Source organism: Homarus americanus, unplaced genomic scaffold, assembly GCF_018991925.1.
Source record: "Homarus americanus isolate GMGI-L3 unplaced genomic scaffold, GMGI_Hamer_2.0 scaffold26351, whole genome shotgun sequence".
NCBI lineage: Eukaryota > Metazoa > Arthropoda > Malacostraca > Decapoda > Nephropidae > Homarus > Homarus americanus.
Genome location: NW_024724368.1, coordinates 2,210,678 through 2,237,118, shown reverse-complemented (window position 1 = coordinate 2,237,118; position 26,441 = coordinate 2,210,678). Strand labels below are relative to the sequence as shown.

The window sequence follows — 26,441 nt, the reverse complement described above, 5'->3', positions numbered from 1 at the left end:
TCCCTTCGTTTGTTTGTTTAGGTGTTTGTTGTGTTAATATACCTGGCTGGCAGCTCACCTGGCCTACCTGCTGCTGCTGTTATTGTTTGTATGGGGATGGCTCTCTCTCTCTCTCTCTCTCTCTCTCTCTCTCTCTCTCTCTCTCTCTCTCCTTTATGTGTGTGTATCTGCGTGTGTGTGTGTGTGTGTATGTGTCTGTAATAATAATAATAAACGGTTTTTTGTAGAGTTGCAGCCGGTGGCTGAAAATATACAAACTTACATGTGATTTAGACACAATAATATACGTTCAAAACATTTACAGGGCTGTACAGTACATAAATCAGGAGTTGTTTATTATTTTACCAATAGATGGGATGGTGCTGTTCTTATATCTATCAGTGCGGGCTCTTATGGGCTGAATTTTGTTGTAGTGGCGGACTGCGCGAGGTGGGTGGGAGGACTGCCGGTGGCAGGGGTGGCGATGACGAGGATGGTGCAGTCCTGCCAAACCTTGCAAGAGCTTGGTGGTGGAGATCACTGAGGATGGCATTTCCAGGTGGAAGAGCGTTGGTGTAGCCGGAGTAGTCTGCGCCGAGCATGATTCTGCAGGCCCTCTGCAGCCTTCTCTAACCGACGTTGTTGGGTAGAGTTGAAAAGAAGAGCCAGGCTGGTGACGCATACGTTAATTTGGGAATAAAGGTGTTGTAGATGGTCCTCAGCTCTGGCGTGGGTGTCCCAAGTGACCTAAGTCGTCATAGCATGTAGAGTCGGTAGAGGCTGCCTTGATTGTGTTGTTTACATGGGCCTTCCAGTCCAGTTTGTGGTCTATGGTAACACCCAGGAGTTTGGCAGACTGCACTAACTGGAGAGGATGGGCACCCACTGTCACTGCTGGAGCTTGCACTGGTATGTGTGTGTGTGTGTGTGTGTGTGTGTGTGTGTGTGTGTGTGTGTGCAACAAATGTTTATTGCCTCCAGAAAGAATTTATCTGTCTGGACGAACGTTTATCGCCTCTCATAAAGATCTATTATGGTTCCCCCACAAGAGATCTGGTGTGTGTGTGTGTGAACGTTTATGTCTCTCATAAGGGTATAATGAATCTAGTAAACATTTATTGTCCAGCAAACGTTTATTGTCCAGTAAACGTTTATTGTCCAGTAAACGTTTATTGTCCAGTAAGCGTTTATTGTCAAGTAAACCTTTAGTGTCCAGCAAACGTTTTTTGTCCAGCAAATGTTTATTGTCCAGTAAACGTTTATTGTCCAGTAAACGTTTATTGTCCAGTAAACGTTTATTGTCCAGCAAACGTTTATTGTCCAGCAAACGTTTATTGTCCAGCAAACGTTTATTGTCCAGCAAACGTTTATTGTCCAGTAAACGTTTATTGTCTAGCAAACGTTTATTGTCCAGTAAACGTTTATTGTCCATAGCGTTTATTGTCCAGCAAACGTTTATTGTCCAGTAAACGTTTATTGTCCAGTAAACGTTTATTGTCCAGTAAACGTTTATTGTCCAGCAAACGTTTATTGTCAAGTAAACGTTTATTGTCAAGTAAACTCTTAGTGTCCAGCAAACGTTATTTGTCCAGACGACCTAACCTAACCTAACGTAACCTTGGTTGTATCTCTCATAACCCGGGGCCCGTCTGAGAAACTGTCTCTTTTGTGTAAACATTGAAGGTGCCTCACCAGGATTAAAAATGAGAGAGATGATTCGTTAGTTTCTTAGTAATGTATCTTGTGTGTGTGTGTGTCTCAGTAATGTCTCTCTCTTCTCGTGGTGATTAAAGAGAGAGAGATAAATGTGTGGAGGAAGAGAGGGAGTGGTCATATCTCTCTCTCTCTCTCTCTCTCTCTCTCTCTCTCTCTCTCTCTCTCTCTCCCCTGAGTCCTACCCTCCTGAGGTTAGGTTTAGGTTAGGTTAGATTGTGTGAGAGGGAAGGAGAGAGAATGAAGGGGAGGTTGAGTGAAAGTGAGAGGGTCGGAGTGGCGGAGGATTAGAGCCATGTAAGTCCAAGGCTCCTCCTTCCAACTCACTCTATGGTGCTCTTGACCTGGAGGACGCTGTGGGGCCTCCTCGACCACCAAGTGAGAGAATCACCACCTCGTACGACCCGAAATGTTAATGGAATTCTGGTTTTATGGAAGGAGGAGGCATATTGTGTGTGTATCCGTGTGTGTGTGTGTGTGTGTGTGTGTGTGTGTGTGTGTGTGTGTGTGTGTGTGTGTGTGTGTGTGTGTGTGTGTGTGTGTGTGTGTGGGGTCCTTACCAAATGTTCCTCAGTATGTTTCCTTCATGTTGCCATTAGGTTCCATGTACAAAAGACCGTGGTGGGTGGTGGAGGGTGGTGGGGTGTGGGATGTGAGGTGTGGTAGTGGTGGAGGGTGTGAGAGATGGTGTGGGTGTGTAGTGGTGAGGTGTGTGGAATGTGAGGTGTGGTAATGGTGAGGTGTGAGATAGTGTGTGTGTGTGGTGAGGTGTGGTGATGTGAGGTGTGGGTGATGGTGATGGGTGGTGGTAGGTGGTGAGAATGTTGAGACATCGGTGGCATGAACCTTCCTGCTAATGTTTGGCCGCTATGTTGAGAGAGAGAGAGAGAGAGAGAGAGAGAGACTGAGACTAAGTACACTTGTTATTGTTGTTGTTGTTGTTGTTGTTGTTGTTGTTGTTGTTGTTATTTTTATTGTTATTATGACGATACGGAGTTATATGTTGAGGAACTTTGAGTAATGAAGGTCTCTCTCTCTCTCTCTCTCTCTCTCTCTGTGTGTGTGTGTGCGTGTGTGTAGAACAGTCTCCTCTTTTACACCTAGATGTGTGTGTGTGTGTGTGTGTGTGTGTGTGTGTGTGTGTGTGTGTGTGTGTAACGTTAAAGTCATTAGGCAGGCCAGTCCTCCATCACCATAATATATCAAACCTGGATTCAGTTTTTATAAATATTCACACGACTCGAAATATAGTCACCCCCTCCCTTCACCCCTCCCTCACCCCTCCTTCACCCTCCTCCCCCAACCCTCTCCCTCCCCTCCCTCCTCCTTCACCCCTCCCTCCCTTCACCCCTCCCCTCACCCTCCCTCCCTCACCCCTCCCCCTTCCCTCACCCTCCTCCTTCACCCCCTCCCTCCTTTTCCTTCATCCCCTCTCCTCCCCCCCCTCCCCCCTCCCTCCCCCCCCCCCCTCCCTACCCTCCTCCCCCTCCTCCCTCCTTCGCCCCCTCCCTCCCTCACCCTCCCTCCTCCTCCTTCCCCCTCCTCCTTCACCCCTCCTCCCTTCACCCCTCCCTCCTCACCCTCTTCCCTCACCCTCCTCCTTCACCCCTCCTTTACCTCCTCCTTCACCCTCCCTTCCCCCTCCTCCTCACTCCTCCACCCTCCTCCTTCACCCCTCCCTCACCCTCCCTCCCTTCCCCTCACCCTCCCCCCCATATGATTTGTTTTGTAAATGTTTTAATTCACTCCATTAACTAGATGTATTTTTTAAACATTGATATATGACACAGTAACACGTGAGCGTATTTTGGAAATGACCTCCAAAAAACAGTACATAATAAAAGTTGTTTAAAGAGGTAAATATGCCTTGTAGTTTGGGTAGTTTGCTGTGGAGGCTTATGGGGAGGGGATGTGAGGTGGGGGGAGGGGATGTGAGGGGTGGGGGAAGGGGGAAGGGGTTGTGATGGGTGGGGAGGGGGAGGGGTAGTGTTGTTGTGTTTTAACATATAAAGTAGTTTAGTTGTTTCGTATCATTGGTTGTGTTTGTGTGTATGGATGTGTGTTTGTGTGTGTGTGTGTGTGTGTGTGTGTGTGTGTGTGTGTGTGTGTGTGTGTTGGCGTCACACACCCTCAACTCACTCTCCCAACACACACACACACACACACACACAGACATACCGGATATTAAAACAGAAACACGCAACTGTCCAAAAATTTCGTTCTAAGGTGCGGGTCCTTCGCGCTTCAAGTAGCTGTTTCTGATCTCCTACTTCCTCTCCTGTTCTCCCTCTCTCTCCCTCCATCCATCTATCCCTCCTCCTCCTCCTCCTCCCTCCCTCCATTCTACTATGCCCCTCCTTCTTTCCTTCCCTTCCCCTCCCTCACTATCTCTCCCTCCTCCTCCTCCTTCCCTCCCTCTTATCTTTATTTCCAGGTGACAGCACAGGACGCCAGCCAAACATTCCTTGGTAACTTGGTTGGCAAGGTATCTCTTACTCAGACCTCCTCATAACCGCTCACAAGATGCCTCCTCCTCACCTTGATTCCCACGTCTCTCTCTTGGTTAGGTTAGGTTTGGTTTGGTTAGGTTAGGTTAGGTTAGGTTAGGTTAGGTTTGGTTTGGTTAGGTTAGGTTAGGTTAGAGTACATGGCCCCAGTCGACCCCTTGAGGTAAACCAATTCATAAACTCATTGTATGGAGGTTGGGTTAGATTATGTGGAATGACTTTGACAATATCTAACTCTCTCCCTCCTCCCTTCCCTCCTCCCTTCCTCTCCTCCCTTTTCCTCCCTCTCCCAGCCTCCTAACACCCTCCCCTCAGTTACAGCTGTGAACGAGGTCATTTGGTCGTATTTTGTCAAGCTGGGTGAGATAAGACACCCCTGTTACAGCACCTCCCTCCCCCTTCCTCCCTCTCCCTTCCTCCCTCCTCCTTTCCTCCCTCCCCCCTTACTGCTGCTGCCCCCTGCCTCCAAGGAATTTATGAGCAAGACACTCTGGTACAGTTTCTTGTGGGAGGGTGAGTGTTTGTATGTCTGATTGTTATTGCTCTCTCTCTCTCTCTCTCTCTCTCTCTCTCTCTCTCTCTCTCTCTCTCTCTCTCTCTCTCTCTCTCTCTCTGGTAGACCTGGCTTGAGTTTGTCTTGCAGCCGAGGCGATGTCACGTTATTTCGGGGGCGGTGTGGGTGGGAGGATGGGCGGTGTGGGTGGGTGGTCGGGCGGGAGCGTCACACGGGGGTCGATATGTCTTCTTGGGCAGCATCGACCAGACGGGATCATTCTACTCCTCTCCTCCTCTTGTTCTTCTTCCTCCTCCTCCTCCTCCTCCTCCTCCTCCTCCTCTTGTTCCTTGTCCGTCTGTCTATCTATCAACAAAACTGATATCAGGACTAAACAAAGGTACTCAAACTATCCAACCAGGTGCGAACTCATAACAATGGTTTTAAATGAGACAAGTTTAGAGTTAGGCGCGAGATAGGTAAACATTGGTCTGGAAATAGAGTCGTGGACGAGTGGAACAAGTTACCAAATATCATCATTAACTCGAATACGCTGGATAGCTTCAAAAATAGGTTGGGTGGATATATGAGCAATAGGGGTTAGGTTAGGTTAGGTTGGATGGATATATGAGAAATAGGGGTTAGGTTAGGTTAGGTTGGATGGTTATGAGAAATAGGGGTTAGGTTAGGTTAGGTTGGATGTGGTTATAGAAATAGGGGTTAGGTTAGGTTAGGTTGGATGGATATATGAGAAATAGGGGTTAGGTTGGGTTGGATGGTTATGAGAAATAGGGTAGGTTAGGTTAGGTTGGATGGATTTATGAGCAATAGGGGCTAGGTTAGGTTAGGTTGGATGGATATATGAAATAGGGGGTTGGTTAGGTTGGATGGTTATGAGAAATAGGGGTTAGGTTGGGTTGGGTTGGATGGTTATGAGCAATAGGGGTTAGGTTGGGTTTGGTTGGATGGTTTTATGAGCAATAGGGTTAGGTTAGGTTAGGTTGGATGGATATATGAAAATAGGGGTTAGGTTAGGTTGGATGGATATAGGCAATAGGGGTTAGGTGTAAATGGGACTGCCTAGTATGGGACCCGCTGCAGTTTCCTCCATTCTTATGTTCTTATGTATCCATCCATCCACCCCTACCCTCACCACTCCACCACTTGCCACCCACTTGCCTCACCCACCCCACCCACTCACCCACTTGCCTCAACCACCCACAACACATGAAGCTGTACGTACGAATAACTTTGGATGCTCATGAGAGAGATCAAATGTCACGAGCCTAACTTCTTAACCAAACCAAATCAGTGTTACCAAATCTGGATAATGTTTCTCATATTTACACTTCTTTTATTTTATTCTGTTGGGATATTATTTACAGTTGGTAATACTGGATAATGATTTACGAAATGGAGAGAGAGAGAAGGGAGAGAGAGAGAGAGGGAGAGAGATTATTCATATTTAAGAGTTGGATATTGTGTGCATTTAATGGAGGAGGTTGAGGGTGGTGAGGGGAGGAAGGAAGAGGTAGATTGCATCTCTCCTCTCTCTCCTCTCTCTCTCTCTCTCTCTCTCTCTCATAATACTTCAGTCATTCCTCTTCATAATATAAGTTTACGGCAGTTTACACGTAAGGAGTCCCTGATGCTTTACGCAACACGTCGTTAAAACATTCTGAAGAAACGTTAAAACAAGTTAAAACACCTCAAAGGACACACGACTACACACTAAAACACCTTTAAACACTTTACAACACATGGAAATGACTCACAACACCGTCACTACAGGTTCAAACACGTCACAAACAACAACATCAATTCTATGGGTGTGTGTGTGTGTGTGTGTGTGTGTGTGTGTGTGTGTGTGTGTGTGTAACATTTGTCTTGCGTGCATATCATTTTATTAATTTCTTTATTTATATCATAAAGGGTGTCTGCCTGTCTGTCTGTGTGTGTGGGGGATGGTTGGTGTGTGTTTATCTGGTTGATATTAGTAGTAGTGGTGATGGTGGTAGTGGTGACGTGAAATAATGGTGTGATGTTAGTTGGGGGCCTTGTGTGGTGGTGGTGGTGGCGGCAGTGGTGATTATGGTGATCCAGGTGGTGGTGATGATGGTATGATGACTGTGATGATGGTGATGGTATGATGACTGTGATGATGGTGATGGTATGATGACTGTGATGGTGGTGATGGTTGGTGTTGGTGGTAGTGGGTGTTGGTGTGTGGTGGTGATGGTTGGTGTTGTTGGTATTGTCTGGTAGTGGTGGTGATGGTGGTAGTGGTGGTGGTAGTGGTGGTGGTAGTAGTGGTGGTGGTGGTGGTAGTGTGTGGTATCTGGTGGTGGTATTGGTTGTGATGGTGGTGGTGGTTGTGTGGTGGTGATGGTGGTGGTGGTGGTGGTGGTGGTGGTGGGTGTTGGTGGTAGTGGTGGTAGGAAGGCATTAAGACTAGCGTCTTAAAGCTGCCAGGTGGGGAGGAGGAGGAGGAGGAGGAGGCCGGGCACCACCCTAATACTGTCTCCCCCTCACCACCACCATCACCAACACTTGAGCCTTCTCCCTCCCTCACTACCACCACCACCTTCTCCCTCACTAGATCCATAACTCTCTTTAAAGTATTGGTCATCGGACCTTCAGGAGTCACACCCCCTTCAGGAGTCACACCCCCTTCAGAACTCACACCACCTTCAGGAGTCACACCACCTTCAGGAGTCAATGGTCCACCTGCGTTATAAAACCTGATGTATTGTTTTCTCTTTCACTGTGCTGGGGATTTGTTCAGCTCTGTCAGTCAGCCCTAGAAATATTACTGACTGACTGACCGACCGACCGACCGAGGGAATTTTCTGACGCCGACGTAGGTGATGGATGCAGGTCAGTCCTCGTCGTCAGTAATTGTGTTTTTTTTATTCTTTCTCTTCACTTTATTTTTTACTCTTAATTTTTCTTTTTTTTTTGTATTTTTCTCCGGACACACACAAGTTAAGGTTGTGGGCAACATTGAGAAATATGGGGTGGGTGTGGTGGGGGTGTGGTGGGGGTGTGGTAGGGGGTGTGGTGGGATTATGGTGGGGGCATCAGACGAGGAGGTAGAGACTGATGTTACTGCCCACCACAACCTTTGAACCTGACCTGACCAGACCAGAACTTGACAGGTTAGTTAGTCTCATGGTGAGTTGGTGAGATGAGTTGAGGTGAGGTGAGATGAGTTGAGGTGAGATGAGGTGAGGTGCGGGGATGGGCTCTACATTACCGCTACACACTAAACATCCAGGTAAAATTCTAGTGCTAACATGGACGTCGTCGGGAGCCCTACCTAGATGTGGACTATCCATAGGCAACATTGCTGGTAGGTGAGTGGAGATGACCTACAGGGGGCTAGATACGACCATCTAGGAGTGATAAAACTGGGTCACTAGTTCACTAACAGGGGCAGGCCTGCCGGGTACGGGGCTGCCATCCACACTGAGGGAGAAGCAGCCGGGCAGCCTCCACTCCACCACCACCACCAGCCGCTCTCACCCTCCCTGATGCCAAACACCATTTCACGAACACTGAGGATCACAACTCTTTGGTCCACCTCTGGCTAATTTACCGTGAGGGTCGTGTGTCGTCCCCGCGCGTGCATGTTATCACGACCTCTGAGCTACCGTCACGACCCATCTAGGTACCGTAAAATGATCTATTTACAGGTAGTAAAGGAGAAAGTATCGACAGGGTAAGGTAAAGGAGGGACGGGTGTGTGGTGGACGGTTGCCAGGCGTCACCAGAGGGAGACAGACCACCTAGCTCGGAACCACCCACAGACGATGCAACAATCAATTCCCAGCGAGCGACGGTGGACGAACCTCAGGCCTGGCGGGGAACTTTACGCTAAACGTCTCCTATGACCACCTGGGCGCTTATTTCCGGGCGATATTAACGATTCTCGGCGATAATTTCAGGGGATGCTTTTTTTCAGTGTACTTTCTCGAGGTGAAGTATAATGTAACTTAAAATGAAGATAGATAAATAAAGAGATAGTTTAATATTATTTCATCAATGGAAACTGTTGCTACTGCTCGCCTCTCTCACTGCTTCACCTGTTATGAATACCTGATCTCAATGCACAGGTGTCGTGTTTATCCACAGGTGTCAAGAGTAACCCTTTCTGTATTGTTGTTATTATTATTATTATTATTATTATTATTATTATTATTATTATTATTATTATTATTATTATTATTATTATTATTATTATTATTATTATTATTATTGTTGGTGGTGGTGGTATTGTTGTTGTTGTTGTTGTTATTGTTATTATTATTATTATTATTATTATTATTATTATTATTATTATTATTATTATTATTATTATTATTATTATTATTATTATTATTATTATTATTATTATCATCATTATTATTATTATTATTATTATTATTATCAGACAGACTAACGTTCACATTTTCTCGTATCTTTACAATTAATAACTGAGGCATGTCTTTAAAGGTGGCTGTATGGATAAAGTGAAATTACAGGCAGGCGAACGTTTGCCTGGCGTTGATTCTTTCCTGCTGGTGCGGGCGTAAAGAGTGTACTTAATTGGGACGACTTTTCTTATTTCTCTTCTTCCTTCTTCCTCCTCCTCTTCTTTCTGCTCCTTTTCTTTCTCCTCCTCCTCCTCCTTCCTTTTCCTCCCTCCTTCCTCTTCCTCTTCTTCTTCCTTCTCCTCCTCCTCCCCAATTCGTGATCGATATCTGTTGTGATCGTGCAGGTGGTCACCCCCCGTCCTCCCTCCTGCCACCACTGTCAGCTGTTACTGCCACCACTATCACCACTGTCAGCTGTTACTGCCACCTGTCAGCTGTTGCACCACCATATCACCACCACTACACACCACTATCACCACCACTACCACCACCACTATCACCACCACTACACCCACCTGCCACTACCACACCACCACCACCACTACCACCACCTACACCACACCTACCACCACCACTGCACACCACCACTATCACCACCACTCACCACCACTATCACCACCACTATCACCACCCTATCACCACCACTATCACCACCACTACCACCACCAATATACAGAGGTAAACAATACATCTCCAACCTAACTGAATCTGACACAAGACCATAAAATATTACTTGATTTTCTTTTACCATTTTTACGACCTTCCGCCCTACTAACATGTGTGAGAGGAGGAGGGAGTGAGGAGGGTGAGGAGAGTGTGTCAGGGAGGAGGGTGAGGAGGAGGGGGTGAGGAGAGTCTGTGATGAAGGGGTGGTGAGGTGTGTGTCAGGGGAGGAGGAGGTGGTGAGGAGAGTGTCAGGAGGAGGAGGGTGGTGAGGAGAGTCTGTGATGAAGGGGGTGGTGAGGAGAGTGTGTCAGGAGGAGGAGGGTGTGGTGAAGGAGGAGGTGACTGGGTGAGGAGGAGGTGTGTGAGTGAAGGGGGGTGGTGAGGAGAGAGAGATGTGAGAGAGAGACTGGGGTGACAAATTGAACGGCCATTATTCTCTCACACTGAGGGGCAGGGGGGAGGGTAGAGGAAGAGTACCCCTCACGAGATCACTGCCGACGAGTACCTACCTGCCTCTGTTAACACGACGCGGGTTGATACGAGTGGCTGAGGCGAGTTACTCTCTGCCTTTGTACATGCACCTTTAAGCTGCTGACGAGTGAGTGTGACTGTCAGGAGGAATTACTCCTCCCTTACTCCCTTATTACTCCCTCATAGCTCCCCCACTCCCTCACACTCAGCCGTTATTACCGTCTTCCTCCCTCACTCTCTCCTCCTCCCATCCTCCTTCCTCTCTCCTTCCTCCTCACCACCACCCTCCTCCTCCCTCACCACCTTCCTCCTTCACTCCCCTCCCTCTCCTTCCTCCCTCACCACCACCCTCCCCCCCTCCCTCACCACCCTCCCCCACTCCCCTCCCCACCTCCTCCTTCACTCCCTCATTCTTCATTACTCGCCTTGATGAATAAAGAGAGACGTATAATGCAAAAAAGGACGCTTATTAAATTTCTCAAATGAATAATCGGTATAATTTTATGTATTTTTCACTTTATGAGGTTTAATGAGTAGTGATAAACGAGACTGGTGCACGTAATATTTTTCTCTCTCTCTCTCTCTCTCTCTCTCTCTCTCTCTCTCTCTCTCTCTCTTTCACGTTGGTCGGGGGTGAGATCTATAGGAGATATTAAATTTATTGTGGTGGTACAGGGGGACTTGAATTGGGGTGGAGTGTGTCTTGAGTGTGTTTTAGTGAGGTTGTGAGTGTGTTAGTGAGATCGTGAGTGTGTTAGTGAGGTCGTGAGTGTGTTAGTGAGGTCGTGGTTATGGTCGTGAGAGTGTGTATGTGTTTATGGGTTATGAGTGTGTATGGGTTATGAGTGTGTTTGGGGGTCGTGAGTGTGTTAAGGAGGCTGTGAGTGCGTTGAGGGGACCGTGAGTGTGTGTTAGTATGGTGGAGAACAAATCAAGTGTATTGAACAGGTGGAACAACGTGTGTGTGTGTACAATCACCTTCTCTTATAACTGGTACAGTGACCTGGCACGTTTTGTAAGATGTGGCAACACTGTGTTTGTTTACATCGTATATTAAAACTCCCAGAAAGGCCCTAAAGAATCTCGCAATAATAGCCAGACTAAGGATATTAGGTAAACATTCCAGAGTTGCCACATCTCACAGAACGCACCAACCACTCTCTGTACCAGTTACAAATGAAGGCGACTGTACCATCCATTCTGTAACAGGGAAATAACACCGTTCACTGTACCAGGCTCGCTCCCTCCCTCGTCCTTCCCCCCCCCCCTGAGTTGACTTGGAACTGCTGACGAAGTGATGTTTATAGAGCATTTTATAAACTCCTTTTGACAATCAGGTGGAAAATGCAACTGTGTAATTTGCTTCTCCGCCCTCATACTAACAACATTATTTTTGAGTTAGAGATTGGGAAGGGTATAGGTTGAGGGAGAGGGAGAGGGAGGAAGAGCGGGTTGAAAATCTAGGAAGAGGAGGAGGAAGAGACAGAAAGGATAGAGAGAAAATGGAGCAAGGAGAGGAGGAGGAGACAGAGTAAATTGAGAATTGAAGGGGAGGTGGTGGAGACAGAAAGGTTGGAGTGAAAATGGTGGAAGAGGAAGAAGGGAAAGAAAGGATAGAATAATGAGAGAGAGAGAGAGAGAGAGAGAGAGAGAGAGTCCAGTCCAGTCCAGTCCACCTTACAACACCACAACAAGGTTAGGTTAGGTTAGGTTAGGTTAGGTTAGGTGCACACGAAACACACCTCGGGTTGTTTATTGACTACAGCCTCTGACACCCTGTTGGGACCGAGCTCAACCGACCTATTGGGGGTGATAATGGTGGTGGTTATAGTGAAGATGGTGATGGTGGTAATGAGGGAGGGTAGTGAGTGATGATGAAGGAATTAAAGGGATACTAATAGTGAGGGATAGTGATCACGATGGTAGCTACTCTACCAGCACTTTTACCAACACACACACACACACACACACACATCTCTCATTACAAGGAACCCATATTCATCCTCCCCCTCCCTCTCCTCTCCCCTACCCATCTCCCCTCTCCCCCCTCACCCCCGGTCGAGAGTTATAACCCGCCACTTAGTGCTTGGTTGAATTTCCTCCCTCCCCATCTCCCCTACCCATCTCCCCCCCCACACACACGACCCAAAGGTGTAGATCAACAAACACTTGCACCATTTACTCAGGATGGGTGAATGCACTTGGCTGATTGACTTAAGTTTAACCAGAAGAATGACTTTAGAATGGGAGAATACACTTGCTGTTTGACTTAAAAATGGGAGAATACACTTGGCTCATTGACTTAAGTTAAAACAGTGACATTATTTAAGAATGGGAGAATACACTTGATGTAACGAGGTAGTGTAAATTTGTATTCATTTTTCACTAACTCACTCTACACTACCCCTAGATACTATAGACACCATCTGAAGGAACTGATACTTTGGTTGATTATAGTGTTGAGTATAGTGATGACCACACCTGCCAAACAGCCTTCACTATCACCTGTTATCACCCCTCGCCTACAGGTAGTACAGGTAACATATCAAACAACCATGTATCCAGGACGTGATGGGGTGAAATTGGGGTCTTTGTGGAATCCAGGTGGGCGCATGACGGCCGCCCAACACGCCACCCACTTAGCCACCCACCACGCCACCCACCACGCCACCCACCATCTCACCACCCACCTCGCCACCCACCTATTATAAAGGAGAGAGAGAGAGAGAGTTGTCCCCTGTTCCTAAAACAGTGTCAAGTTTCCCCCCTTAGCTCAGGTAATAAGCTTTCTGCCTCATTAACTTATCTTACCTGTATACAATAGCCCCTTTGAGAACTTTTTTAATACCTCTTGACTAAATCACATAGAAGACTCGCAGGTGGAGGGGGCGGAGGGGCGTAAGATCCCGGTTTTTTGTTACCTGTAGAGAGGGGACAGGTGAGCAAGTGGTTAATTACTGTGATTTAACCCTTTGAGGTAAAATGACCCGTATATTTAACTGTATATAATGGTTGTTGAAATTATACATACAGAAATATTATATATAATGATTATATACAGGTAATAGAAGTACGAGTCTGACCTGTATAGTAAAATGTGGCAGTGTGTGACCGTAGAGTTTTGTGGGGGAGTTGCTATAGGGAGAAATTATATTATTTTGAAGTGTACGATAAAACTGATGGTGTGTTTGGGTTTAGTGAGATATGGTGATGTATAATGAGGTATAGTGAGATATAGTGAGGTATAGTGAGTTATAGTGAGTTATAGTTAGGTATAGTGAGGTATAGTGAATTATAGTGAAGTATGGTGAGTTTGTGAATTATGGTGTGATATAATGGTTGATTCTCTGTGATGGGTTATATATATATATATATATATATATATATATATATATATATATATATATATATATATATATATATATATATATATATATATATATATATATATATATATAGGTGATAATTTGTTGTTATATAGTTTAATATGTGACTACTGTAATGAGCGTGGCTGGGTAGTGAAATGGGGTGAGATGTTTCCGTAGAGTTTAGTATGTGTGTGTGTGTGTGTGTGTAATAATAATAATAATAATAATAATAATAATAAACGGTTTATTAATAGAGTTGCAGCCGGTGGCTGAAAATATACAGACTTACATTTGATTTAGACATAATGATGTACTGTACAGGGCTGTACAGTACATAAATCAGGAGTTGTTTATTATTTTAACAATAGATGGGATGATGCTGTTCTTATATCTATCGGTGCGGGCTCTTATGGGCTGAATTTTGTTGTAGTGGCGGACTGCGCGGGTTGGGTGGGGGACAGGAGGTGGCGATGGCGAGGGTGGTGCAGTAGTCCACGGCCAAACCTTTCCAGTGCTTGGTGGTGGAGGTCACTGAGGGATGGCATTTCCAGGGTGGAGAGAGCGTTGGTGTGAGAATTATTTCTGCGCCGAGCATGTGTGTGTGTGTGTGTGTGTGTGTGTGTGTGTGTGTGTGTGTGTGTGTGTGTGTGTGTGTGTGTGTGTGTGAAGGATGACTGGGGAGTCAACACAGAGTCCAAATTACTTTCCACCTTATGAGTAAAGTCAATAAGGGCTGTATTTACCTGGCGTATGGTACTCATACACACACACACACACACACACACACACACACACACACACACACAGACACACACACACACACACACACACACACACACACACACACCTACTTACCTTAATTACCTCTCCTAAGTGGCCACGGTATGGAAACACCTGAGACTAATTGAACGTAATTAGAACACGGGATCAGAGGAGCTCAACAGGTAATCAGAATGAGGGATGATTCACCTGATTGGCTCAAGGATATACTAATGGCCCACTTACCTGATTCACAGAGTCTCGTACTTGGGTTATTTCTTGTATAAATCTCGTAGTAGAAGATGTGGAGGGTGACCTGGTGACCTTACTTTACCTGGTGTAGTTTAGTTACTACCTCCTCACATGGCGCCGCATAACATACTAACATTTCCTACACATTTAAGCACGTTTCATAATACACATTTACTTACCTCATAACACACACACACACACACACACACACACACACACACACACACACCTCATTGGACCCTACAGCAGAAGAATGTCAGACAAGGCTTCATCCTCCCTACACACCTCTCACCCCTTCGCCAGTGCCTCCTGCCTACTCCTGCCTCCTACGATTACAGTCACCCCTTATTTATTACACCATCGGCCGTTACTACACCTACAGTAGACACTCATCCCACCTACAGTAGACACTCATCCCACCTACAGTAGACACTCATCCCACCTACAGTAGGCCTCATCCCACCTATAGGTTAATGATGATGATAATACCTTGGTGATCTGATCTGACGAAGGTGAATATAACGCACTCCTAAAGGGGAGGGTTACCTACCTTGGTTTTGTTAGTTTGTGAATTTTGCCCTCTTCCCCCTCTCTTTCCTTCCCCTCCTCTCTCTCCCTTCCTCCTCCCTTCCCCCCTTTCCTTACCCTCCCCTCACCCCTTCCACCTCAAGCTCCTGTATATGATAGAGCCGTAACAGGGAGAAGGAACAGGTGGGTGGGTAAACACAGGTAGCGGGAGACACGACCTACACACCCGGGAGAGATTAGCCCAGGTATTGCTCGCCCTCATTAATCATTATGACACCGCCCGACAGTTTCACGCCCCTCGGGACAGCTTCACTCTCAAGGGATGGACGAATTTATTATTATTATTACTGTTATGGTTTGTCGTCTGTGTGTGTTGACTTGAGTGTGTGTGCATAGGGGGTTTGTGGAGGTGGTGGGTAAGGGGGGTGAAAAGGGGTGGGTTGGGTTAGGTTAGGTTAGGTTAGGTTAGGTTAGGTTAGGTTACTCACACGTATACTCTTCGTGTAGTGATACCTTCCAGTACCTGTCTCTGATATGCGCTGGGCAGAGGTATGTGTGCAAGGTGAAGGTGTGTGTGTGCTGGGAGGAAGGCAGAGGTGTTTGGCTGGCTGGTTGCTAGTGGTGTGTGTGCGTGTGTGCGCGTGTGTGCGTGTGTATGTGTGTGTTTTTCTATTTTCTTTGAATTAATTTATGTACTGTCGAAAATATCTCAAGAGGTCAGAGGTCAGGGAGTTAATTGACCTCTTTTAAGTCTTCACTTACGGGGTCAAAGGTCACAGGTATTTAGCCCGTGTGGTCCTATGATGAACACCCGCTAGGAGGCAGAGAGGGAAGGAAGGTCACTAGGAGGGAGGGAGGGCGGGCCAGTCGCATTATGAGGGACGTGCTCTTCCGGCATCTTAATTCAGGCTCTTAGAGGGACCTGCCTAAAATGATGCCTCCTCTACCTTCTCCTCCTCCTCCCCATTCCTCCTACCCCTTCTCCTCCTTCATCCCCCTTCTCCTCCTTCATCCCCTTCTCCTCCTCCATCCCCCCTTCTGCTCCTTCATCCCCCGCCTCCTCCTCCTGCCTTCCTCCTCCCTAACCCTCTCTTCTCCCTTATCCTTCTTCTCCTCCTAACTTCTCCTCCTCCTCCTCCTCCTCAGGTTAGGTTAAATAAAGTCAGGTTAAGTAACGTGACATTTGGCTAGATTAGACGACCTAAAGTGAGGTTAGATTAGGATTAAACTGGAAGATTAATTCTAACAGGAAACCACACACCAACTTCCATCAATTCCCAACACACTCAGTACCGGTTCAGGCGATGGGAAATACACTGCTTAATGATGTACAGTTACGGATGAAAATTCCCTGGACGAACGCGATTAAAATTTAAACATATTTTCACGATGTTTTCTTCATATTTAAGTATTTTTTTTTTGTAATCTATTGTGATTTTCTAATATATATGATGATCAATAGAATGATTAGATAATAAATTGATGATTAATATGACTCAGAAGCTCAGGCCAGATGTACCCAAGTGTCCAAGGAATTTTTTTGTGTGTGTGTGGAATTGTAACTTTGTAGAGAACCAGGTTTAATCAGGTGGCGGAGGCGAGGTGTGGGAGGTGGTTCTGTGGCTCTTTGGCTGTGATGAAGGAAATGATTTGATTGGAGTGTGTTATAGAAAATGGGGTGTGTTGTTGTGATAAAGAGTGGGAGGGAGGTTTTATTGTGTGTGTGTGTGTGTGTCTTTACTTTGTGTTTGTTTGTTTATTTTTTATTTGTTTCAATATCTTTTTTTTTTTGGTTTCTTTTTTGTTTCTTTGGGTTTTTTTTCCTTTTTTTTCGTTTCTTTTTTCTTTCTCACACACAATCATACACTCTCACTCTCACACACACACACACACACACACACACACACACACACACACACTGTTTACTTTTCATTACCCGCTAAGTCTCCTCCACCTTCTCCTACTCAAGGCTGATGAAAGAAAGTCTCCCAGGAACTTCAATGTCTCCTAGTGTCTCCTATCCCTACAGTGTCTCCTAGTGTCTCCTCTCCCTACAGTGTCTCCTACCCACCTGAACAATTTAATTTGCCGTTTGTTATTGTTGTTATTGTTATTGTTGTTGTTACTATTTTTATTATTATTATTATCATCATCATTATCATCATTATTTTAGTTATCATTCATCATAATCATTAGAATTAGACAGAACCATAGATGATGATGACACCACCACACACTACATCACCACCACACCATCACACACCATCACACCACCACACATCACACCATCATCACATCACACCTCACCTCAATCACAGGTCGAAGCCAGTTTGAGTCGTGCAGGGATACGGACCCACGCTTTGTACCCAGATCAATATGACTCTTTAAAACATCTTGGGTCGAACTCCTTCACATGTAAATACCAGCACGACGTGATACCTGCATGACACACACCTGGCAAGGGGGTAATTATCGGGGGGTGGGGGGAATAACAGGAAGAGACGTTTGGTTTAATGTGTGTGTGTGTGTGTGTGTGTGTGTGTGTGATGGTGATAAAACCTCCACACACACACACACACAGACATACCACCAATGTCAATGTATGTAATAAGTTATTTATGTCCAATGTATATTTTCAACCTTCGGGCTGCAGAATTTTTTCAATAAACCGTTAATTATTATTATTATAATTATTATTATTATTATTATTATTATTATTATTATTATTATTACACACACACACACACACACACACACACACACACACAGGTAATTAGGTTGATGTATGCAGATGGGTCAACTCAGGTGTATCGTGTACCTGTTAATTGCTTATAACTCCAGGTGTTTGATACAAGCTCTCAGGTGCCTCTTATAATGATGTTTGATGATGATTCAGAACCATTTTACCTTGATATTTAAAACTCTCTCTCTCTCTCTCTCTCTCTCTCTCTCTCTCTCTCTCTCGTAGGAGCCTGGCGGTGGGCGGTTATTGAACTGGATTGGCAGATTAACATTGGTCCCTGGTTCGAATCTTTGTTGACACATATACACTTACAGAAACGCCTGCACACATACATACATGAACACACACACGCACATACATACATAAACACATACACATACATAAACACACACGTGGTAATGTATTGGGTTATGGTGAAGGTTGGTGACTCACGGAGGAGGAGGAAGAGGTGCATGGAGGAGAGAGGGGTGGGAGGGAGGGTAAAGTGAAGGGAAGGGAGGGGAGGGGAGAGGGGTGGGAGGGGAGAATGAGGAAGGGAGGTGAGGTAATGTTTTTATTGTGTGTTGTCCTGAGTCGTCTATACATAGTCACTTCCCATTGGGTGTTTGGGTGGTAAAAGTCTCTGCAATTCACTATTCATCTCACCTCTGGTCTCACTCTTATGCTGTAGCCTTCACCCCGCCCCCCAGGTCTTGGTGTATGGGGTGCAGTAACTCAGAGACCTATAGAGCAAGGGGATAAAGAGGAGGGGAGAGAGGTAGGAGGAGGGCAGGATTGGTATAAAAGGTTCCCTGCCATTTCAGGCCAGTGTGTGTGATGCTTCCTCTGGCCGCTGCAGTGAGGGGTTTAAGCTGTATCCGGCCATGACCCAGACACACACACACACACACACACACACACACACACACACAGCCCACTCACCTTTAACAAACATTCACACAGGCCTGTTTCCATAGTTTTTAAAGGCAACCTGATTACCTCTCACCACACACACACACACACACACACACACCTGGGACGTGAACTTTATGTACTAATGAAATATTTTACCTGTGTGTGTGTGTGTGTGTGTGTGTGTGTGTGTGTGTGTGTGTGTGTGTGTGTGTGTGTGTGTTTCACATAAACCTCCACCTAGTGCGTCGACCAACTGAGTGTGAACCTGTGGCCACTCCCCAGTGTGCACAGACAGACCCCAGTGTACACAGCAGACCCCAGTGTACACAGCAGACCTACAGGTACACAGCAGACCACAGAGTACACAGCAGAGCACACAGCAGACCACAGGGTACACAGAGACCAGCAGACCCAGTGTACACACAGCAGACCACAGTGTACACAGCAGACCCACAGTGTACAGACCACAGTGTACACAGCGGACCATACAGCAGCCCCAGTGTACACAGCAGACCACTGTGCACAGCAGACCACTGGGTACAACCACACAGCAGACCACAGTGTACACAACAGTACACAGCAGACCACAGACAAGACCCCAGTTTACAGCACAGCAGACACAGACCAGTGTACACAGCAGACGTGTACACACAGACCACAGGGTACACAGCAGACCCCAGTGTACACAGCAGACCCAGTGTACACAGCAGCCACAGGGTACCACAGCAGACCACAGACAGCAGACCACAGGGTACACAGCAGACCACAGGACACAGGGTACACAGCAGACCACAGGGTACACAGCAGACCCCAGTGTACACACAGCAGACCACAGGGTACAGCAGACCATAGGGTACACAGCAGCAGCCCACAGTGTACACAGCAGCACAGCAGACCACAGTGTACAGCAGCCCCCAGTGTACACAGCAGAGTGTACACAGCAGTGTACACAGACCACAGCAGGTGTACACAGCAGACCACAGTGTACACAGCAGACCACAGGGTACACAGCAGACCACAGTGTACACAGCAGACCACAGGGTACACAGCAGACCAACACATTACATTCGTTTTTTAATATATTTGTCTTCTTCTCTGTTTAAAGGTTCATGTTTTTCAGTGTCTGTGTTGGGAATACAGGGGTTGTGTCTCCTGCTGCTGTTATATGGTGATAAAATGACGGTGTAGGTGTGTGGGGGAGGGAGGTGTGTGGGGAGGGTGTGTGGGGAGGGTGTGTGGGGGGGAGGTGTGTGGGGGGGAGGGAGGTGTGTGGGGGGAGGGAGGTGTGTGGGGGAGGAGGTGTGTGGGGGAGGGTGTGTGAGGGAGGGAGGTGTGTGGGGAGGGAGGTGTGTGGGGGGTGTGTGGGGGGAGGGAGGTGTGTGCTGGGTGTGTGGTGTGTGTGTGTACAGTAATACTTATCAGGGTAATAAATAGTCATCCTCATCTGTGTTCACCTTATTCTATCTTTATCATAGTTTAAATATTCTCTTCTTCCTCCTCCTCCTCCTCCTCCTCCTCCTCCTCCTCCTCTCTCCCTTTCTCCTCCTCCTCCTCTTCCTCCTCCTCCTCCTCCTCCTCCTCCTCCTCCTCATAGTCAAGGACAACAAAACACAGTCGTGGTTGATACAAGTTTATTATATAACATTCCCTACGTAGTTATGTTATTTACCCAGTGTCAAGGGGACGAACGGACGTAGGATTCACTAAAGGTCAACACATACGATAGTCTTCACGAGATGACAGAGGGGAGTTCACCAAGAGGGGCGGTGACGACAGGAAGCTGGTGACCCTACAAACACACACACTCACCACAACAACACGAGGGATTATTATTATGATTATTATTTTTTTAGAGATGCACTATAGTATCCCCCGAACACTCTACTCTATAGAAAATATGGGGACCAGCGTCCGTGTTAACATCAACAACAAGAGTAACAGGTCTCCCGCCAGGCCGCTGCTTCACACGCGCCCGGCGGGTAGGTTACGGTCCCTTAGCGGCATCTACTGTATACGTGTAGTTACTGACTAGTCTACGGTAGGTCAAGGGTGACGTGACAGACATGTACAAGACGTGATACAATCATATACAAATTCCTTTATACACTGTAGAAAAACCACTCGTAAAACATGATACATTAAGTGTGTGTGTGTGTATTTGTGTGTGTGTGTGTGTGTGTGTATTTGTGTGTGTGCGTGTGTGTTTGTTTATGTGTGTGTGTGTGTGTGTGTGTGTGTGTGTGTGTGTGTGTGTAGGCTGCTACGGGCGTGCCGGTCGGCAGGTGTGCCTCGGCCCTGTCAGGCCATGGTGAGTGGTCATAGTCTGAGGCCATGACAAGAGGCCATGGTGTGAGGCCGTGATGAGAGGCCGTAGCATGAGGCCGGCCACGGGAGGACACCTGGCCCTGTACCTGACACGCCCCGTTGACAAACAAAACCTTCAAATAACAAAAAACTTTTCTGTCAACTTAATGACGTGAGTGTTTGTTGCCGCAGCAGCCGTAAGCCTTAGTAGTAACCAACTGGCAGTAACTTCATACATAAAGCAACATGTGTTGTGTCCATACGCTGAGACTAGCGATCATTTCGCCTAACATCCGGACCAACCAATGTACATTAGTCCTACTGGTGCAGCGACCAATGGACATAAGGCCTCTCCAGCAGGCGTCGCTCACCAACACCTTAGGGGTCTGCTACACCGTCCAGGAGTGTTATTGTTTGGCGACAGATGACCGCCATAGTCTGGTCCTCGAGCGATGGTGCCGAGTGTTTCCTTACTTGATGTAGCAGAGAGTTGAAGGTGATGAGCGACTCCCTGGCAGGAGAGTCGGTGTAACAGTCACACAAGAAGGCCGTCCAGAGACTGATCCTTCACAAAGGAACAAGCTGACTAGATTGTACTCATCCGTGTATAAAATCCTTAAGTCTAATTATTGAGTTTCATGAGCGAGGTGCCGGGGCCACGGGCGGCAGGTGTTGGTCTCTGGGCAGTCTCTCTGTCTCTCTCTCTGGGGGAGAGACTGTCTTACCTGAGAGACGATGACGTCACTCCACGAATTATATATACATCACGTGCTAATGAAGTATTATTTACAGTCCGCTAATGAGTGAGACAATTGGACACTGATGTATATGATGTCTTCATTCACGATATATTAGTTTACAGGTGTCAACAATGAATCTTAAACTATGGGAACCTGGCGGGCCGCCGACACCTGCGGCACCTGGGCGGGACAGTCATCATCAACGTCTTCAACATAGGAATCCCTCTCGTAAGTCACCGTCTACGGACCTGGAATGCTCTAAGACGACACAACAGAGAGGAATCTCGAGTCTTGCCTATGGTAGTGAGGTTTATGTGTAGACATGAAGGTTATCTTCTCCTGATGGTGTAGGGCAGCCAGGGGCCTCCCACGCTGCCCCGCCCGAAGGTTGTCCTCGGGCTGAACAGTAGCCCGAGGACGAGCTGTGGGGCGGAGGGTGGGCGTGCCCTGCCTGGCCTCCCCGCATCCCACCTGCAGGTCAGCTGAGGGTCGTCTGTAAGGCTGTCAAGCGAGGGACGACGATGAAAACTTGGTAAAGAAGAGAGTAGAGACGAAGAGCGTCACGAGGCAGTGGACCAGGGAGGTGTGGTGGGAATGCAGGGGCGGTGCCGCCTGTCTGTTGCCGTCAGTGTGAGGGACAGCGGCCGCCTCACACACCCAGGAACCAAGAGAGGCAGCAGTAAAGTCTCCAGTAGGGTAACTAGTGTCGGCAGGTGATGACACACACCTGTGACAACACCGTCGCGGGGGTATGGCGGGGGCGTGACCTGAGTGACCCCGTCTTACTCCCGCCCACCCATCTCCTCACGTCGTCTGGGGTCACGGCGGCTTAGGGGCCAGTCGCGTCTCCAGTTTTAATATCACACAAAATTCAGCTGTGCTGCGCCCCCGCGCCTCTGCAAGAGCTGCGGGCGTGCGGGGGCGTGACGCAAGGTGCTCAGGAGGTACGAGCGGTGGCGGCGGCGGGAACGGAGCCTCTGACGGGCGGGACGGGCACGGGGGTGGCGCCCTTGGATTTGGGTGTCGGAGCAGAGGCGGCAGCCTCCAGTAGGCGACGGTAACGGTCGAGCAGCTCCGGCAGGTCACTGCTGATGGCGGCGTCTATCTTGGTGAGGGGACACCCGCGGAAGAACGAGCACGTCCCCTTCAGGGTCTGGAAGTCGAACAAACTGTGCACCCTGTGGGGGGAGGGGGGAGACTTGTCAGTAAACACCGCCTCAACACTCTTCTTCGGGGGTTATGTTAATAAACACTCAGGATATACAGCGTCAAGTTCCTCATATACTGACAATGTTCCTCGACCGTCTCTCCCTCGGCAACTAGGGGAGCAGGCCTGGTTACATTTTATCATTAATGAGGAAACCTGTCTTGTTCCATTCACCCTTAACCATGGGTCTAACTACTGTACTAACTATAGTTACAAGAGTAAAGAACACAGATATTACATTAAGAGCGAGTAAGGCGGCCATGAGAGGGTTGACCCCCAGCAGGTGAAGAACCTACCTGAAGAAGTCCCTGTAAATTTCCGGGTCAGGGAGATCGTAGCGAGAGATATTGGTCAACATGCTGACGCCCTCGTAGATGTTGTAGGTGTGAGGGTTTTCGGTGATGTCCTCCACCAGCTTATGCTTGCTGGTGAGGAATCCCTTGTTCTTGTAGTAGGTGGTGAGGTAGGTGTCTACCATCTGGGCGTGGTTCCTCACACGCACCTGTAACACCCACCAGGAGCCGCGTCAGGAGACATAACAACAGTAAAAACCACATCTTACACCCATCTTGCTCTCACAAAAACCACACACGTGATTATAAACCTTTCCTGAGATATACTTAAGGACCAAATTCCCTGGACACACTTAGCATTATCTAGCCTCCAGTTATAGATCATATAGTTAGGCTCAATTACTACATAAACATTATTTAATATTATGTCCGTGTTATATAGTGCAGTGTAGGTGTTGTAGTTATGTAACATGAGTGGGTGTATGATGGTGTAGTAACGAGGAAGTGTGTGTGTGTGTGTGTGTGTGTGTGTGTACCGTAGAGCCACTCACCGCGTGTCTGCGGGCGATAGCGATGCGGTTGTCAACACGAGAGTTCACAGCCAGGGCGATATCGCTGAGCAGTGCTTCTTCCTGGGCCTGTGGGGGCACGACAAAAGTTACTCACAAACAGTTACAGGTGGACAGGGAGCCTAACACACACACACACACACACACACACACACACACACACACACTCTCTCGTATCATTAACTTCAGTAATTACTAAAATCTCATATAATTATCGTCTTTTATGCAAATTATCAATTACGTTAATATATAATTATTACTAAAAACGAAAGAATTATTCAAATCATATAATTATCGTCTTATATGCAAATTACTGAATGGATTAAAAGATTTCCGAGATACATTAAAACTTCGATATAACGGACAACATCCTCCCATAGAGTCCGTTAAATAGAGCTCTCATAATAATGGACCTCTATATAACGGACAACATCCTCCCATAGAGTCCGTTAAATAGAGCTCTCATAATAATGGACCTCTATATAACGGTCAACATCCTCCCATAGAGTCCGTTAAATAGAGCTCTCATAATAATGGACCTCTATATAACGGACAACATCCTCCCATAGAGTCCGTTAAATAGAGCTCTCATCATAATGGACCTGGATATAACGGACCTCAATATAACGGACTACATTCTCCCACACAGTCCGTTAAATAGAGGCGTCTCACCTGGAAGAGACGAGCTGGAGAGGAAGTCCGGTAAGGCTTGGAAGAGAAGGAGCCTGCATAGACTGTGGGCGGCGTGGAGACTCCCAGAAGAGGACTCAGGTTCCAGAAGAGTGAGCCTTGTACCTTGATGAGTTCCTCGGCTGGTACCTGGTCAGCCTTGTTCAGTAGGATGCGGGTCTGTGAGGGAGTGGGGGGGGGGAGAGGAGCAGATGTAGGATTATGGTATTGGTGGTTGTTGTTGATGCAGGGCTCTCTCTCTCGTGGTGGAAACATTAGGCTTTTTTTCATTTATCTCTTTTTTTTTTACATTATGATAGTATTGGTGTTTACTTTCCTCGTTCTGTTACTTTGACATATGTTAAGTCAATTGTGTCACCTAGTGTACTTAATGTGTTACTTAATATGTGTCACTTACTTGTCACACACACATAAAGACTCCATAGGTATCAGTGTATCATTATGCACAGGTGTGGTCGACTCTCTTATCTCACCTGAGCTTCGCGTCCCTTTAGTTGGTCCAAGATAGCCTCCAGCTCGTAGCCAGCGTCGAGTTTGGTGTAGTCGAACATGACGAGGATCAAGTCGGCGCGGTCAATGAACCACTGAACGACATCGTTGTAGGGGTATAGTCGCTCCCCTGGTCGTCGCATCTCCAAGATACCCGGAGCTTCCACGAAGGTCGCCTGCAGGAAGGTGGTCACGTGTTTACTACCACAACAGACACCCTGGGGCTTACTAGAACGTATATTTAGGCTGATTGAGACATGATATATGGCTTATAGAGGTGGCTGATCGTATAGTATAGAGACTTATATGATTCTGGAACATATATTTAACCTGATGAGACATATATGGCTTATAGAGATGGCTGAACGTATAGTAAAACAGAGATAAAGTCTAAGTCAGGTGGGTGAGCTGGGTTTATAAGACATACTCAACAAGTGAACAACGGGTGGCGAGCAGCAGGGCCGGGCGGGCGGGGTGAGGGTTGTCAGTGGTGAGTAGACAGAGCGCACATGCCTAACAGGCTACTGGAGAAGCCTGCCAATTCACCTTCCTCAGCAACCAATTAGGCATGCGCGCCCTGAAATCCTCTCCCTCCTCTGTGAGTAGAAGAGTCCCGAGGAGGTGTGAACAACTGGTGGTGTTAATGGAGGAACTTCTTATCTTTAACGTTAATTCCTCGAGAGTGAAGGTTAATGTTACAGGTCCTATGGTGTTAATGTGGGTCCCTTAGGTATAGCGTCTTGGTGATAATATGCGGTGGGGTCTTGGTGATAATATGTGGTGGGGTCTTGGTGGTGTTGCTGATCGCGTTTGTGTGGGTGTTGTAGTGATGGTCTTCTTCTTTCTTCTTCTTTCTTCTTCTTCTTTCTTCTTTTTTCTTCTTCTTTCTTCTTTCTTCTTCTTCTTTCTTCTTTTTTCTTCTTCTTTCTTCTTTTTTCTTCTTCTTTCTTCTTTTTTCTTTTTCTTCTTCTTCTTTCTTCTTTTTTCTTCTTCTTTCTTCTTCTTCTTCTTCTTCTTCTTCGTCTTCGTCTTCGTCTTCGTCTTCTTCTTCTTCTTCTTCTTCTTTAAAAATACTTAATCGAGGTTTTCCCTGAGTGTAATGAAACTTAAGGCATGACTGGAGCTGATTGACCAGACTTGAGTGCTGACTCTGAGCCTCCCTGAGTCTTCTTGTCTGATGTTGTGTCCAGGTTATAGAGGAGACTTGAGGAAGGTTCATCATTAGGGTGAAGATCTTGTATGGTTGACGTAGAAGAATATTACTAATTATTACATGCAATTGTCAAGTGTCGTTAAAGGACAGAGTCAAAAGAGGTCACACACACACACACACACACACACACACACACACACACACACAC

The 26,441-nt window shown here is 46.9% G+C and overlaps 1 protein-coding gene across 6 annotated transcripts in view; it reads right to left on the bottom strand.

Annotated features, from left to right (window-relative positions):
- Positions 1–20,405: 20,405 nt before the first annotated feature.
- LOC121864140 (titin-like) overlaps positions 20,406–26,441 on the bottom strand; it is a 41,794-nt gene continuing 35,758 nt past the window's right edge. For all 6 annotated transcript variants that reach the window (XM_042363080.1, XM_042363082.1, XM_042363085.1 and 3 more), the window contains 5 exons: positions 25,065–25,256; positions 24,574–24,750; positions 23,884–23,970; positions 23,336–23,541; positions 20,406–23,010 (listed from right to left, as the gene is read on the bottom strand). In XM_042363080.1, the coding sequence (XP_042219014.1) occupies positions 22,770–23,010; positions 23,336–23,541; positions 23,884–23,970; positions 24,574–24,750; positions 25,065–25,256 (903 nt within the window). In that variant the 3' untranslated portion in view covers positions 20,406–22,769. The remainder of the gene's footprint in view (positions 23,011–23,335; positions 23,542–23,883; positions 23,971–24,573; positions 24,751–25,064; positions 25,257–26,441) is intronic.